At 46.2% G+C, this 15,344-nt stretch overlaps 1 protein-coding gene across 1 annotated transcript; it reads left to right on the top strand.

Annotated features, from left to right (window-relative positions):
- The first annotated feature begins 11,707 nt into the window (after positions 1-11,707).
- Positions 11,708-15,216, top strand: col10a1a (collagen, type X, alpha 1a). Its single transcript, XM_028997839.1, has 3 exons — positions 11,708-11,850; positions 12,060-12,201; positions 13,229-15,216. Exons 2-3 carry the CDS (start codon positions 12,075-12,077, stop codon positions 15,070-15,072), a joined length of 1,971 nt encoding a protein of 656 aa, XP_028853672.1. The 5' UTR covers positions 11,708-11,850; positions 12,060-12,074; the 3' UTR covers positions 15,073-15,216.
- Positions 15,217-15,344: the final 128 nt, after the last annotated feature.

The following is a 15,344-nucleotide window of genomic DNA, read 5'->3' as shown; positions in this document are numbered from 1 at the left end:
ACGAGCCCGCAAGCGTGTGGCGGTTGCCAGAACTCAGTAGGTTGCCAGGTAAAAAAAAAAAACTAAGGCCTAGTTCACTCAACTGAGTCCATTAAAATGTCGCCGCTGCAGAAGGGCCGGAGTTACAGACTTTTAGAAGCGGTCAGAATTGGCTTCAGCTGTAGCCTTCACCTGACAGCCTATAAAGGCACAGTTCTACCGGACCAGGGAAAACGCGGTGAAAACGTGACTGGTGTGGACGCGTAGTTGTGTGGAATTAAATGGACACTGAAGCCGAAGCAGCGGGCGCCTCACTGTTCGCTAGGGTGGTTAACAATAAGTGAATAAACAAATGATCGGGTGGTAGTAGTAGGGTGGTAGTAGCCTAGTGGGTAACACACTCGCCTGTGAACCAGAAGACCCAGGTTCAAATCCCATTTACTACCATCGTGTCCCCAAGCAAGACACTTAACCCTGAGTGTCTCCAGGGGGGGACTGTCCCTGTTACTACTGATTGTAAGTCGCTCTGGATAAGGGAGTCTGGTAAATGCTGTAAATGTAATGAACCTGGTGACCTACGGTGTGTTGATGGCGGCAACGGGGGATGTAAAGTGAAGTGATTGTCACTTGTGATACACAGCAGCACAGCCCACAGTGCACACAGTGAAATTTGTCCTCTGCATTTGTCCATGACAGGCGCCCGGGGATCGGGATTCGAACCGGAAACCTTCTGATTACAGGGCCGCTTCCTTAGCCGCTGCGCCACCACTGCCCACTGGATGTGTAGTCAGTACAAGTGATGTGTCGTCGGAACCCATGCAGGAAACAGACGTAAGCTGACGTAAGCCCCATAAAACATCGACAACGTGCACCATGCAGTTAAAAAGTGCACCACACTTTTTACAGATGGACTGAGGAATGGAAAGCCGCTTCCTATCCTTCAAAAAATAAAAAATGAAAAACCTGGAACAAGACGGCAAAACAAGACATAGATGAGATTCCTGTGTGCGCTGTTTGTTTTGGTGCTAAATGTAATAGGACGCTTTCAGAGGCCTGCCGCAAACTGTTCTCTGGAAAGGCATCGCTGTTATTGTTGTTATTGCGATGTGCAGTAATGGTATTCGTTATTGCTCGCATGTTTTCATGCTTAAGCGCTTTTTTTTTTTTTTACCAAAAATAATGAAATCTTAAAGTCCGAGCCCGCTTCCTTTCGCTAAGACACGTTTTTGAAGTGGAGAACCACACAGAGCTCTGGAATTAGGGTCCAGCTTTTTTAGATTTTCGACCTCAGCCGGTCAGGCACCGGGCCCGGAGGCACTTGCCGTGTAGCTCTAATCCCCTCCAACCTTTCCCCGCCACCGCCGGTCCATTAGTGTCACGAATAAAGCAGCCGCACCAAGCGGGAACGCGCCGTGTTCACTCGTAATGACATATCAGCGAATATAGCAGTGAGTAAAAAGCGGCCTTCGAAAGAAGCCAAGTCGTTGCACCAAACGCACACACAGAGCCGAGGGGCGAAATTTACGGCGCGGGGACGAGACGAGCTGCTGAGGAGCAGAAGGTGGCGTCAGCAGAATACGGGCTTCGTAAAGACCTGGGCGCGTGCTCGCGTTGTCCTCACTCGGGACGGGGACAGGGCTGCTTTTGGGACGGGCTATTTTGATGACAGTTTTTTTTTTTTTTGAAAACACAGCAGCAAGCGCGACAATAAAAAAATTTACACCGAGAATTCTGGGATCCGATCACTTGGCTAGACAGTAGGGCCCGTTGGCCGGCGGCACAGATGGTCATTTCACACACGAAGAAACAGGACGGATGCAAAAATCAACAGTTATGGAAGGAATTATGGTGGCAGACCAGTCATTGCCTTTATAAATATCTGCACCACAGACAGAGGAAAGAGGAAAAACAAAAACAGGTTCATCTTGTTCTCGACTAAATTTAAAAAGGAGGCCGAATCTCAACGTGCCACCGTTTCCTTGCAAAGCCTTTCGGACGAACTTCGGCGACGTCCGAAAACCAATAGGGAAAAACAGCTTATTGACGGGTGGAATCGTTCTCCCGTGTTAAATGCGTAGCTACGGCCAAACGGCCAAATCAGGTGTGTCAATAAATAAAAACCCTGGGAAACTGCGAGGGAGATGAAGTGTTTCCCCACCGAGGTGGGGCCGTTTTTAGAAAACTTTGCCGCAAATTATTGCAGCGTGTCCGTCAGGAAAGTTTTTCCGGGCGCATTTGCGGCCACGGGGAGACAAGGCGAATCCTAATTTGCAGCCGAAGGCAGCAATAATGTTTAGGTAGGACAGAACCTAAAAAGACGGAACTTGCAGTAATTTCTAGTTTCCCTAAAGGACCTAATGCTACAGCTCTGGGGAATAAGCATGGGAATAAATAGCTTTAAGATGATCAAAACAAATCTATTTTTCACCCCTGCTGCAAGACTGTCATTTCCACCGCTTTCTTTACCTTCGGTTTTGGAGTCGGGCCACTGGGGCAAATTTGCCGTATAGACCACTGGAGACACCGCGGAGAGAGGCAGCCCACCACAGGGCCGCTGAATGCCGTGTACAGTAATCCCACTTTGGGACCCCACCCCGTCTAGGACTGCGGTGCCGAGATCTTCCTGAGAAGGTTTAGATGAGTTACCACTGTCTCAGGACGGTGCCGGCCTGGAGCCCAGCGGACCCCGGACATCGACCCACGAAACCACAGAGTCAGGAGTTCAAACCTCACGCCTTAAAAAGCATCCTGCTGATTCTGTGTTGCTCAGGCACGACCGAACATGTAATTAGTGAACGTTGCCCTGGATGGGAAATGTTAACGTAATGTAATGCGAAGAAAAATCCATGCTTGATATGAAAAAGGTGGTTAAATAGGTGAAGTTCAGCTTCGAGAGGACTTGATTTGACGCTGGCTCTTCAGCGGTCAGTGCATCAGTCGTACCAGGTCTGCTGAAGTGGACCTGTTGTTGTGTCACCACCAAATGTAAACCATTATTCCGAGACATACTATCAGTTAATGCAATGAAGCGTGCATATTAAAAATTATATAGAAAAAAAATGAATGAATACAGTGTGACGTTATTAAGTTCAGTCAAATCTGAGCTGAAACGTCCTACGATCCCACGCGGAAAAATGCGCTGATTGTCTCGCAGCACTAGTTTTCAGTTATTCGTGAAGGCTTTATTTAATAAACGATCTATAAGCATCTTAAATGGTTGATTCGACACTTATGTATAATTAGCCTAATGAGCTGTACAGAATAGCCATTCAGCTGTGACAGTCCTTGTAAGGGGAGGGGGGGCGTAATGACCCGTGGGAGCTCCCAGATCGCAGCGTTAACAGGTCAAGTCTGCAGGTACCAAACGAGAGCTAAATATGGTGCCCTTTTAATCCTCCAGAAACGAAGGTGTGGTGCTACGTCTGGGGGGGTCTGTAGAGAGCAGCCGCTTCCCACGCCTCATTCCACGTGCCGGGGAAGTCTCCAGGAGTCGGCCTACTGCTGTATCGTGAGAAGTAAAGACTCCCAAATGTGCAACATAGGCATTTTGGCTCTGATCAAACGTTCTTTCGCCCTGTGCAGAACGCACCGTTCCCAAAATCAGCCAACCACAAGGCTTCGTCGTGTACAGTAATATCATTTTGGGAAGAGGCCTGCCGCTCACCCCACCCCGCTGTATCTGGACCGTCTGGGACTTATTCTCTCATGCGGAGATCCTCCTGAGGATGTTTGCAAGATTTCAAACAAGGAGTTACCGCTGTTACGGCATGGTGGAAGCCAAGTGCCCAAAGAGCCCAACCTTCAAACCCCACTACCCACTAAGAAAAGTTCAGTAACATGTCACAGTGTGAGGGTTGGTAGTATCCTAGTGGGCAACCCACTCGCCTATAAACCAGAAGACCCAGGTTCAAATCCCACTTACTACCATTGTGTCCCTGAGCAAGGCACTTAACCCTAAATTGCTCCGGGGGGGACTGTCCCTGTAACTACTGATTGTAAGTCGCTCTGGATAAGGGCATCTGATAAATGCTGTAAAATTAAATGTGTGTTAAATATAATCATTAATCAGAACACATAAATTTGAGAAGTTTCACTTTATAATGGAACAGAACAATGCTGCTGTATGTTCCCATAAACGTACAGAGACTATGTCACATTTTACACTTCTGGCACACGGTTTTATTCTGTCAATGTTTTTGCTGGAGGGCATCGCAAAAAAAATGTTAAAAAATCACAAATGAAAGGTTTGTGGGCCCGTCGTAAAAATGCTTTGTCAAAAGATAGACGCTGCCATGCTGAAGATTCCTAGGATTTTATTGCAAATTAAAACTCTCAGAAGATGATAAAAGCAGGCATTTTTTATAGTTTGGGGGCACAGAGGGGAAAAAACGTTACTTGCGTAGTTTAATTAAACCCGGATTCCATGGAAACGGGGGGACTACATTGTGGATGCACCGCAGCAAATGAAAAAGGAAGAGCGTTTTGGGGGGAATTGGCATGCAGGCGGCGGCTGTACGAATGGTGTGCTGTGCACGCTCATTAGAGCTCGATGCTCTGCCCACTGATCTCACCCAGCGATAGACTGAGGAGCCCTGGGTGGACGCCGTTCAAAAAAAAGCACCAGGCTCATAATGTCAGGCCTTGGCACATGTCAGTCCTTTAATTTAGAAAAGGGTGTTTCGCAAAATGTCACGGAAGCTAAAAAAGATAATGTTGGGTGAATGTATGGATTGCAGACGGCTCCCAGACGAGAATGTAATTAGCTTAATTTGAGTGGAATAAGCCACTAGCTGCAGACCCATCATTTTTTTTTAAGTGATTAGGATGTAAGGGAAAGGGAAAAGAAGGTGCAATGTCAAGGCCCACGTTGACTGACGGCGCTAATTTCATACATATTTTCATGCACAGGGCGTAATCCTGGCAAGATGTGGCAATATAAAATAATACCAAAGCCAATTAAGTCACGTTTTAAGTCTAATATTTGAAGCACAGGACAATCCCTCATGTGTCATGAATGCACATCACACGTGCACCGGTCTAATTGACATCAGTTCGTGAAAATGAAGCACACTGCATGTTTAATGCATGCAGCACCTCCACATTTCGGCTTTTCTTAAACAAACATGGAATCCGCCCCCCCCCCCCCCCAGTTTTCCGCAGTCTTCCACTTATTACGAAATGCAGATGTTCAAACATGAGCAGTTTTTTTTTTTTTTCTTTAACTCGGCCACAGTAGAGAACTCTGACCAAATATATCCAACCAAAAGTAAACACCTCAAAAGTGCGTTCCAGCCATTAATAGCACTTCTCCCTTCCTGCAGAGCTGAGCCACAGCCAGCCACTTTTAGAACACTGGGAACGTAAAGTGGCATTTGCTGCGCCCTCTCGCCATTCCATTATGCTCTGAGCGTTGGCTTATGTGAGTTAGTATTAATAATGTTTGTCTGCAGAAAGCTGGCCGTCTCAAGGTGGGCTCCTGAACCGTAGGCTCGGCACCCGGAGCCACCGAGTGACAAACGAAATGAAAAGGAAAAAAAAATGTGGAAGTGACATCATAATTATTACGTTAGGAGGAAGGGAAAGTCTTACATGTGGATCTGCTCGGTTAACAGGTCTTCAGCTGTGGTTGTTAAGTGTAGCTTTAGGTCGAGTTGAAATTACAGTGGCGATACGACGTCCTTTCACCCTGAAACCCTCTGGGATTCCTGGAGGGGAGAGCACATGGACGTTTCAAGATCTCAGTCGTCTTCGTCTGTGTGTCGCAGCGCAAGTGGAAGCTGGGCCGCGTGCTGCATCTCCAGATCCATCGGTGGAACGACCACCAGGCACGACACTGAGCGCAGACTAAACAGCTCTGATTGCAGCATGAAAGGCATAAAAATGTCATATTTGTTATTTTTTTCATGTGGCACGGAAAAGGAGGACCACGACTTTCCCCGCTCCACGTGAGGCGCGAGCAGCGCTGCAAATTTACAGACGAGACAGGATCCTTTCAGGCTGTGCAGCAAATATAAAAATATATAAAAAGAAGCTGGGTGAACCGCACACAGATTATGCAAACAAGTTTAAATAGATCTTGTTGCCCTTTTGTTTGCGAACTAAAGACATTTTCTGACCGCCTGTTAGCAGTGCTGTGTCAGCTCCGTGTCAGCTCCGTCTTTTCTTTGTGCTTGCAATGTCTCATCTAATCCATTAAAATTACACATTAAATATACATACATACATAGGGGCATTTATGGGGGCAGTGGTGGCCTAGCGGTTAAGGAAGCGGCCCCGTAATCAGAAGGTCGCCGGTTCGAATCCTGGACCGCCAAGGTGCCACTGAGGTGCCACTGAGCAAATCACCATCCCCACACACTGCTCCCCGGGTTGCCCACTGCTCACCAAGGGTGATGGTTAAATACAGAGGACACATTTCGTTGTGTCACCGTGTGCTGTGCTGGTTCAAAATGACAATCAGTTCACTTTTACTTGTAACACTTCAGTGTTACAAAAGTGTTTTTGTGTCCTTGTGTTCACCTGCACCAAACCCTGGTTTGTGGAGATCAAGGAGATAATCATACGAAATGCATGTTGTTTGGCGTTTTCTTTTATGTTGGTAGATTCTCCCTGAAGGCATCAAAACTATGAATGAACACATGTACTTAACAAAAAGTGGAGACCTGGCCCCCACAGTCACCGGACCTGAACCCAATCCAGATGGTTTGGGGTGAGCTGGACCAACAAGTGCTAAACACCTCTGGGAACTCCTTCAAGACTGTTGGAGAAGCATTTCAGGTGACGGCCTCGTGAAGCTCATCGAGAGAATGCCACAGTGTACAAAGCAGTAATCAAAGCAAAGAAACTAGAACATAAAACATGTTTTCAATTATTTCACCTTTTTTTGTTAAGTACAGAACTCCACATGTCTTCATTCATAGTTTTGATGCCTTCAGTGAGAATCTACCAACGTAAATGGTCATGAAAATCAAGAAAACACACTGAATGAGAAGGTGTCCAACCTTTTGTCCTGTACTATATAAATATATATATATATATATATATATATATATATATATATATATACACACACACACACACACACACACACACACACACACACACACACACACACACATACACATATTTTATTTTATTATATTGCACTTTATTTGGCCCATGCCCCCCTTCCTGAAAAGATTAAATGATCGTGTTCACATCCATCCAGTCATTTTCTAAACCCACTTCAGGGTCACCAGGGAAGCTGGACTCCATCCATGCTAAACCGGTGTGTGGTAAACCTACACAAACACAGGGAGAACACGCAACGTCCCTGTAGAGAACAAGGTTGGGATTTGAACCCGGGTCTCCTTGTAGCCAGGCAGTAGCACCAATCACCATTCGCTCCATACTCACAATCTGATATTTAATAAATTAAGCTGTACACACTTTGACACAACATCACAGAAAACCGCCCTGAAACTTTCAAGTTCTAAGTATTTCCAGTCTAAATCAATTTTATTTGTATTAAAGCGCATTTCTCTTTATTTTTTGCCATGTTTTATCATGAAATTGCAGTGATTGCCCCATGCAGACGGCTACCCCCAGAACCTGTAATTTTCTTCGGGAAGATATCTCAGATTGGTTATTATCTCTAAGTACAGGATTGCGCCACCAACACTCCAACTCTGAGAAACCCATTAGGGCGCTTTATTTAACTTTGATTCTTTTAAATGTCACCACAATAAGCAGACTCATGTTCGCCTTCAAGTCGTAAAACATCGAGCTTAAAAGAGACTTAGCGAAAATGACATGATCCTATTCTGGTTTTTGGGATCATGACCCAACAGGTGAATCATGGGGAATGCGGTGGGTCATCTGGAATCAGAATAAAACATGGAGCGTCTGTGCTGAAGAGTTTAATGAAGACGATTGTTTTTCTTGTCTCCATGCAAACATCGGAGCGTCATTTGCCCCGCCCCTCCATTTCCACGGGGATAATTACCCGCTTGTCCGCTCATCGCCAGGGCCTGGGAAGGGCCGCTTCTCTCAGACCTCGAGGGAACGTGGCCACTCAGCCCTTCATTCAGACCACCATGATGTGGCAATGACATGGAGGTTAACCCCACCGTCCCCAATCCCACCTCATTTATCTTTTACAGGGACAGTGTCCCCCTGGAGACACTCAGGGTTCAGTGTCTTCTTATTGTCGAACTTGTGTACAGAATCTACAACAGAGTGAATAAAAATATTGTATTCATAGTTGGGGTCCTAATGAACCAGAACTGATCACTTCATCAATGGTAACTTGAATGCACGTTGTAAGTCGCTCTGGATAAGGGTGTCTGCCAAATGTCTCAAATGTAAATGTAAATGTCTTGCTCAGGGACACAATGGTAGTAAGTGGGGTTCCTGACTTTGTGGGCTTCTGGTTCATCTTGCCCACTAGGTTACATTACATTTACCTTTACAGCATTTATCCAGAGCGACTTACAATCAGTAGTTACAGGGACAGTGCCCCCCTGGAGACACTCAGGGTTAAGTGTCTTGCTCAGGGACGCAATGGTAGTAAGTGGGGTTTGAACCTGGGTCTTCTGGTTCATAGGTGAGTGTGTTACCCACTAGGCTACTACAACCGGGTTATGACCACCAAGCATTTCATTCGCTGGTTCAGCAGCTTCTTCCGTGGAACACATCTTGAAAATACCTCCACTCTTTATTCACTTGCCCAAAATCACTTTCGTTTAAGTGGTAATCTGTGGTGCAAAATTGATATTTTGAACAGGATGTTTGGGATAATGAACCGGCTGCCCGCCGGTCAGCAGATTTCGCTGCGATTTCTTCGTTCACTTCGCCTTTTCACGTCCGAGGGATTTTTCCCTCGCTTCGCTCCAGGCTCCAGGCGGAAATGCAGAGTCAGACGTTTCTCCAGGAATAGCCTGACTTGCTCCATTGACACCCTCCTAGCAGAACAAGGAAGCCGGGACCCGTCTCGCTCAGGGGCGACTTCCCAGCACCCCCATACTTCCCTCCCGGGTTTTCCGATGTATCCCTAATGCTACAGGGGCCTGGCATCTCCAGCTGAGTCAGCCGCAGAATCTTGTTCTCCATGTAACAAAGAAGATAGATTGAAAAATGTCTAGAGGTTCACTGCTGCAATCGAACACCTAATAGCTGTGAAGCAGCTCTGCCTCTCGCTCGCACCCCAGTGAACATCACTCCTCGGAACGGTCTCACTTCCGAGTGTAATTCGGGAATTTCTGCTCCCCAGAGTCTGTAATTTGCTCGACAATCGCAGTGCAGGGACCCCTCCTGCCCTTCCATTCATAAAACGAAAAGTAGCTCTTAGTGGTGGACAGACTTTACCGACATCTGAAATCTTCGCTTCCCAACTTAGACTCGCTCTTTCGAGCCTGGGGCGTGCGAGATCCGCGAAAGAAGAGCGTGGATTGTCTCTTTCTGGAAATCTCCCTGCGGCTTTACGTTACTGCCGCCCCTGTTTTTGACCTCTGCTGCGACGACTCCCTCCCCTCCAGTCTTCACAATTTCTTTTTCAAATAATAAAAAATGTGCACCGCACGTATCTGGGCGTACAGTATCACGCCAGTGTCACGCGGACGCTTTATTAGCAGCCAGCATGGCCGTATCCTTCAATTTTAATATCTGGCCCATAAACCTTAATTGCTTGTCTCAATGGAGGAACGGCGGCCGCATCAAAGGTCCGACAAGGAATAATGAGTTTAGCAGGGAATCGGAGACCCTGCCGATCTAAGTAAACGAGAGTCAGCGACGATATTTCTCTTTTTTTATGTAAAAAAATGTAAAAAGCTACACACTCCTACTGCCAACGCAAACAAACACTTAACTTCTCCAGCATGAGCCCTGTTGCACATAAAACTGCCGCTTAGATATGAGCAAAAAATAGGGACCAAGTGATATTTGCGCGTGCGGTTTTAACAGTTTTTTATAACATGAAAATGAGCAGAAATTATGTGAACCAGCAGGCTCAAAAAGTCCTGACTCCACCCTCTCTTGCTCTGTCATTTAGCTAAATGTGACTAACGGTTGCAGAGCCTAACCTCTCTTGTGGGCTGTAAACACAAACATAGTTGGAGGAAAATGGCCGGTTGACATTGGTGAAGGTGGCATGGGCAACACATTTCAAACTCGGGGGGTGAAATCCCTAAATCTTGTGCGAAGATGCGTGCACGAATTATACAGAGTAAATTTACAGCTCGTTGAGTTTTTATTGCGCTTAATCCGGGACATGGACTCTTGCCCTTTTTCGTGTGTGAAATGCATATGCAGGACTGCGTTGTTAAATATGAGTACAGAAGAATAAAGCTTTTCCTTCGAGGACGGTATGTTGAAACAATACCTGTGAAACTGCACTTGAGTAGGTCTGCTATAAATACACACGTTGCAAAAGCAGCACTTTGGAAAATTGCACTTGATAAGAGTCCAATTTTGAAAATTGCAAATGTTCAAACATGTCCTGGGCTAAAGGAATGTTTAATTATACCCCAGGTGCAAGTTTTCTTCCATCATTCGCAGCGGAGGAATCTCCCACATAAATCTGGTAAGTCCCTTTACCACAAATAGACACGATAACAGGTTTACTTTTGAAAATGCAGCCAGTGAATTAACAAGTGTCATCATGATTTAGGGGACATACTGTACAAGGACAGTTCTCGTCCCTATACTGGGACATGTGTGCTGCCGAACCTACCGAACTGGGTGTGTGCACTTCCTCCATGTCCAGTAATACACCAATTACGGTAAATTATTACCAACCAAATAATACTTGTTTTTGAGAACAAGTTATAGTGAAGGAAGGATTTATGGAACGCAATTCGAGGAAAATTAAACAGGCCTACGTGGACGAGAAAAATTATTCTTTTGCCTTTTATTGACTGTCCTATTAATCGCCATATGCCCCCTAGTGGACTTGTACTGCAATTGCATTTTAAACAAGGCTGCCTTGCAGAATTGAAAAGTTCACTAAACTGATATAAGCACATACCTGAAGCTCAATATATTTTTTCTATGTTCTTTGTTGGGTGTTTGTGGTGCAAAGTAGAAGTAAAAATACACACAGGTAAAGTCCTATAAACTGTTAGACCTGAAATAGCACAGGTAATGAAAGCCTCATTGTATGCAACCAAATGAACAAGCTGACCAAACACTGGCTTAATCCAGACACCCTGTCCATCTTGAGCTGTGTGAAGGACTAAATGGGCGCTTCTCCTTGTCATTTATATCACATCTAATTATAATTGTCATAATATTAACCTAAATGTAGAGTAAACCACGGCTCTTTCCAACCACTTATGTACTTTTATAGGATAAACTTCATAAAGTGAATGGGTGATTTAATACAGGATGCAAATGGCTGTTTTCCTCAGGGAAAACACTTCATTACTGGTATTAATAAGAAGAAAATATTGACACCGTACACGTGCATTCTTCTTCGTAAAATATATTTCCACTTAATGTAGGAACACAACTAACGGTCATCTTTCTTATTGCCAATCATTACAGAGAACTCTAATTCCACAGCCTGCATATTATTTTTATTTCTTAACGTGAGCTGAGCAAGAACAAATCATGGGTCTAAAAATTCAAAGGAAGCTGCTATCCTGATGTGACATGCCAACACTGGGCAGATCTGCCGCCTAATTACAGCTTAGCTAAGCAGAGGGAGGTACTTGTGGGGTAGGTGCTTTTTTAATGATGCGAGGGGCAGATATAGTATAAATACTCGCATCATTGTGGCAGGCAACAGCATATTCGGGACGCGCTCCCCTCCCAAGGATATACGGACACGGCAGCACGGGCAGTGCTGGCTATTTGAAAAACTATTTTTCCTTTATTTGGAGCCCAAGTATGCCGGTATGTGCCAAACTTTTGCTCTCTTGCTTCCTCTGTCTGAGGCCTTGTCTCGCCTTCTACTTGAGGGCAGCTTTAGGGCTAGACAGGTGCACAGCGCTGATACTGCAGCCCTACCGGTGCGCTGTTGCCTCTATTGAAGCTGTAACTTAATTTTGTTTCGTCAACTGAAAAGCTTGTTCTCTTTGTTTTTATTTTTCTCCAACCTGCAGATTTAACCTCAGAAAATGGAACTACGAGTAGCGAGCATCCTCTTCCTCCTGCTGGCCCTGACTACTGTTTATGGTGAAAGATATGTTGTCAAGAAGGTCATGAAAGCACCTCAGTACCAGCCGTACCATGTGAAAAGCCAAGGTGAGTACCACCTACCACATGTTACTTACACCTTGAAATTATTCTAGAACAATTTTTTTATATAAACAATTTAAACTTTTTAAAATGTATGTTTGAATGACTCTGCAGAATCATGAACAAAATTGAACGTTCTACGCATGTAGAAAGCAAAATAAAAAAGTGAAGGTGCAGAACATCATCTAGGATCGAGCTCCAGCTCACTGCATACTGAACTGTACAGTCAGTGGTTGTTTTTTTCCTCCAATGACTGTGATGGAGAGAAACAGCCGTGGTTAAACATGCCAGGTGTATGCACTGCTGTTGCTCTAGTTCTGTATATGCACAGTGTGTGTGTGTGTGTGTGTGTGTGTGCGTGTGTAAATGCTGTAAAAATGCTGTAAGTGTAAGAAAATAGAGAGTCAATGCTGCAAATAATACTGTGTTACATTTATTATTCTCATTTTAGACCAATTGTGTCTGAACTAGAAAGCAGTCGTTTGTTTGGGTGTGCCTTATTTAACATAACACAAAAAAAATTCAACATCTGTTTGGATTTATGAACACTGAGCCTCCGGGCCTGACCATGGGAACAACACGGTTTACACACTGGTGACTGTGACCACATTAAGGCAGTAATAAAAACAGGCCCCACGATCCTCTCTCAGCTGCTATTTCTAGGAAGGATGGAGCAAAATAAGCAAGCAAAGCCGGTGCAAAAAGGACGGCACATCCTCATCCTGCTGCAGCAATCTGCTGCAATGGTGTTAACATATGGCCCTCCCAGAATATTATCACTTCCACTATGGCAAGACATTTTTCTTGGAAGGATAGAGTGCAATCATGGTCACAATTCAGTTCAAGTGTAATATAACAGTCTGACTGACCTGACAGCATTAAAAAAAACATACACAGAAGTGAACAATATCATACAATGCATAATACTGATTTTGGTTTAAAAAATACAACAAATGAAGCAATAATAAAATAAGAATGAATCTTATTGGCACCATCATTATTCATTCTTGTATGTATTCATCTCTCCATGCAGTGGTGCCAATTTCAGGTGAGCCTGGACACCCGGGAGAACCAGGACCAGCGGGACCTCCCGGCCCCCCTGGCCCTCCAGGAAAAGGCGCAGTTGGCATTCCTGGACCTGAAGGACCCCCCGGACCACCTGGTCCAGCTGGATACTCTTCACCTGGTAAACCCGGCACTCCAGGTGGTCCTGGAAAGCCTGGATCCGCTGGAAGCCCCGGACCAAAGGGTGAAACTGGTGCACCAGGCTCACAGGGTCCCAGAGGCATGCCTGGGCCTGCTGGCAGTCCTGGGCCTGCTGGTTACTCATCATCCGGCAAGCCAGGGCCAGCAGGTCCATCTGGTTCAATGGGACCAAGGGGAGAACCAGGGTTAAAGGGACATCCAGGTATTCCTGGTACTCCAGGAGCAAAAGGTGAAAGAGGAGTTGGAATCCCTGGGGCACCAGGTGCGTCAGGTTCAACAGGACCTATGGGTCCTGTAGGGCAGCCAGGAAAACCCGGTGTTGGAATCCCAGGCAGGCCTGGTGCAGATGGTGAAAGTGGGAAGCCTGGTTCACCAGGCAGAGATGGGGCATCAGGTCCCATGGGAGCACCTGGGCCTAAAGGCCTCACTGGAGCTCCAGGAATTGGTTTGGCTGGAAAGCCAGGTGAAAATGGAGCTCCAGGGATGCCTGGCCCTGCTGGTCCTAAAGGTCCTTCTGGGCCAACAGGGTCAACAGGAGCTCCCGGTATTCCTGGCTATGGAAAGCCTGGTGCAAATGGTCAAAAAGGTGAGAGAGGAACAGTAGGCAGTCCTGGCACAACAGGTCAGAAAGGTGAACCAGGGCCCATGGGCCATACTGGACACACAGGTGCAACAGGGCCCATGGGTCCATCTGGTCCTCAGGGTACAAGGGGATTCCCAGGAGAGAGGGGAGCAAGTGGCCCTAAAGGGGATATCGGGGCAAGTGGGGCACAGGGACCAAAGGGATTTAAGGGAGATCAGGGGCCACAGGGTACTGAGGGCAAACAGGGTTATCCTGGAGCAACAGGTCCCATTGGTCCAAGAGGACCCACAGGACCTTCAGGTAGCAAAGGTGAGACTGGGCCAACAGGTGCAACAGGTGCCCCAGGAACACCAGGACCAGCTGGACATAAAGGTCTGCCTGGTTACCCAGGAGCAGCAGGTGAAAGAGGTGACGCGGGTTCTCCTGGTGCCAGAGGACCTCCTGGGCCTTCTGGACCATCTGGCCAACCAGGTCTTAAAGGTCACCCTGGGATTCCAGGAGCTCCTGGCCCTGCTGGTTTAACAGCTAAGGGAATTCCAGGTCCTCAGGGTCCACCTGGCCCTGCTGGTGAGAACGGAGAAGATGGCCAGCCAGGGTCTCCTGGGCCCCCTGGTCCTCCTGGACCACCCGGTGAGGTCGTCTTTGAGAAAGGCATTATCTCAGCTGAGATTGGGCCTGCCATTATCAAGACTCCAATGTCTGCTTTTACAGCTACAACAACAACCCCATACCCTCCATCTGGGGAGCCCATTAAGTTTGAACACATTGTGTACAATGCAGAGCAGCACTATGACCCTGAAACCGGCATCTTCACCTGCCATGTCCCAGGGATCTATTACTTCTCCTACAGCATGCATGTGAACGGCGCTAACGCCCTGGTGGCACTGTACAGGAACGAAGACCCCGTGCTATTCACCTATGACGAGTACAATAAGGGCTTCCTCGACCAGATGTCAGGTAGCGCAGTTCTCCTGCTCAATGAGCAAGACACCGTCTACGTCAAAATCCCAGACGATGAGGCAAATGGCGTCTTTGCGGCAGATAATGTCCACTGCTCTTTCACTGGGTTCCTGATTGCTTCTACGTGATACTGCAGTCAGGCAATCGCAGTTCTTCGACCCATAAAAAGTTTCTCAAAAAAACCCCAAAACAAATAAAAAGTCCTGTAACTAAGCATAATCTAGACAGGATTGTATTGCTGTTTGAGAAATAAAGGTGTCTTGACTTGAAAAGCTCAAGCATTGGGTGCTAATAAGAAGGAAGTAATTTATGTACACGGTTTAAAGGTCAGGGCGCAACATCAGAGATACTGTTCTTTTTCAATTTTTTATTTTAGTTTATTTTTTTCCGAGTGGAGACA

This window comes from Denticeps clupeoides, chromosome 1 (genome assembly GCF_900700375.1).
Source record: "Denticeps clupeoides chromosome 1, fDenClu1.1, whole genome shotgun sequence".
In the NCBI taxonomy this organism is placed as follows: domain Eukaryota; kingdom Metazoa; phylum Chordata; class Actinopteri; order Clupeiformes; family Denticipitidae; genus Denticeps; species Denticeps clupeoides.
This window is presented reverse-complemented; position numbering and strand designations above follow the sequence as displayed.

Bases quoted from the DNA above. Each gene is read 5' to 3' on its own strand.
- col10a1a (XM_028997839.1), top strand. From the start codon at position 12,075: ATGGAACTACGAGTAGCGAGCATCCTCTTCCTCCTGCTGGCCCTGACT. The intron at 12,202-13,228 runs GTGAGTACCACC...CTCTCCATGCAG, and splicing joins GTACCATGTGAAAAGCCAAG to TGGTGCCAATTTCAGGTGAG.